The sequence below is a fragment of the Myotis brandtii genome, unplaced genomic scaffold (genome assembly GCF_000412655.1).
Source record: "Myotis brandtii unplaced genomic scaffold, ASM41265v1 scaffold3489, whole genome shotgun sequence".
Classification (NCBI taxonomy): domain Eukaryota; kingdom Metazoa; phylum Chordata; class Mammalia; order Chiroptera; family Vespertilionidae; genus Myotis; species Myotis brandtii.
Window position 1 is genome coordinate 66,169 of NW_005363422.1, and position 992 is coordinate 67,160.

Below are 992 nucleotides of genomic sequence, written 5' to 3' on the forward strand. Positions count from 1 at the left end.
CCGCCACGGGCGGTGGGTCGCAGCCCAAGTCAGAAGCCAGCAGGTGGGACAGGCGTCCGATCCGAAGGGCTGGAACCGAACGCAGACCCGGCCTCTGCAACCCAGGTGCAGGCGTTTCCTGTTCAGGTTCCGGTTCCGGGGTAGGGTGCGTCCAGGCCATCCCACCAAGTCAGAAGCCAGCAGGTGGGACAGGCGTCCGATCCGAAGGGCTGGAACCGAACGCAGACCCGGCCTCTGCAACCCAGGTGCAGGCGTTTCCTGTTCAGGTTCCGGTTCCGGGGTAGGGTGCGTCCAGGCCATCCCAGAGGGGGCCACCCGCCCCCAGCTCAGCCAGGTCCACCTCACTCTACCCCCGCCCCCACACACACACAGTCCTGGCCACCTCCCCCTCCAGCCCCGCCCACAGGTCTGGTCCCGCTGCCACACCAGGAACTGCCCAGGACACACCTGGTGGTCATGGGGGCCAGTCCATCTGCTCCTGCTCCCCCACCCCAGCCAAGGGCTCTGGCAAATACTGATGCCTGGGTTCCTGGGGGCTGGGCATTGAGGGGAGTCAGTGGCTCCACGCCGACACGCAGCCCGCACAGCCCGGCTGCCATGGGGACTGGGGCTCCTCACAGGGTCGGGATTTGAACTCCGGCCACGGGCTAGAGTCTAGAGTCTAGTAGACCCACACAGACCAGGAGACACACATACTCCGAAGGCCCCACTTCTGGGCCAGGATTGCAGTTCTGTGGGAATTAAGAGGCATCCTGGAGGGCTCCCTGGAGGAGGTGGGGGTTAGGGGGCCTGTATTTGGACAACAGGAGAACAAACAGTTCACAACACTGGGCATTGGGCAGTCTCGACCCTGACCAGGGTTTGTGGGAAAGGAGCTGTTTGGAGCCCAGATGGGGGGACAGACCGGGAGGCCTGGGTGGGGCGGGCGGCGGTGTCCACCAGAAGCTGTGCCGGCCGGGAGCCAGGCAGGGCTGGGCCTCAGCCCTGCCACA

General features: G+C 65.6%; 1 protein-coding gene across 1 annotated transcript in view; it reads right to left on the bottom strand.

Annotated features, from left to right (window-relative positions):
• Positions 1-780: 780 nt before the first annotated feature.
• PLD4 (phospholipase D family, member 4) overlaps positions 781-992 on the bottom strand; it is a 15,809-nt gene continuing 15,597 nt past the window's right edge. Inside the window, exon 11 of the mRNA XM_014544032.1 lies at positions 781-789. Within this exon, the coding sequence (XP_014399518.1) occupies positions 781-789 (9 nt within the window). The remainder of the gene's footprint in view (positions 790-992) is intronic.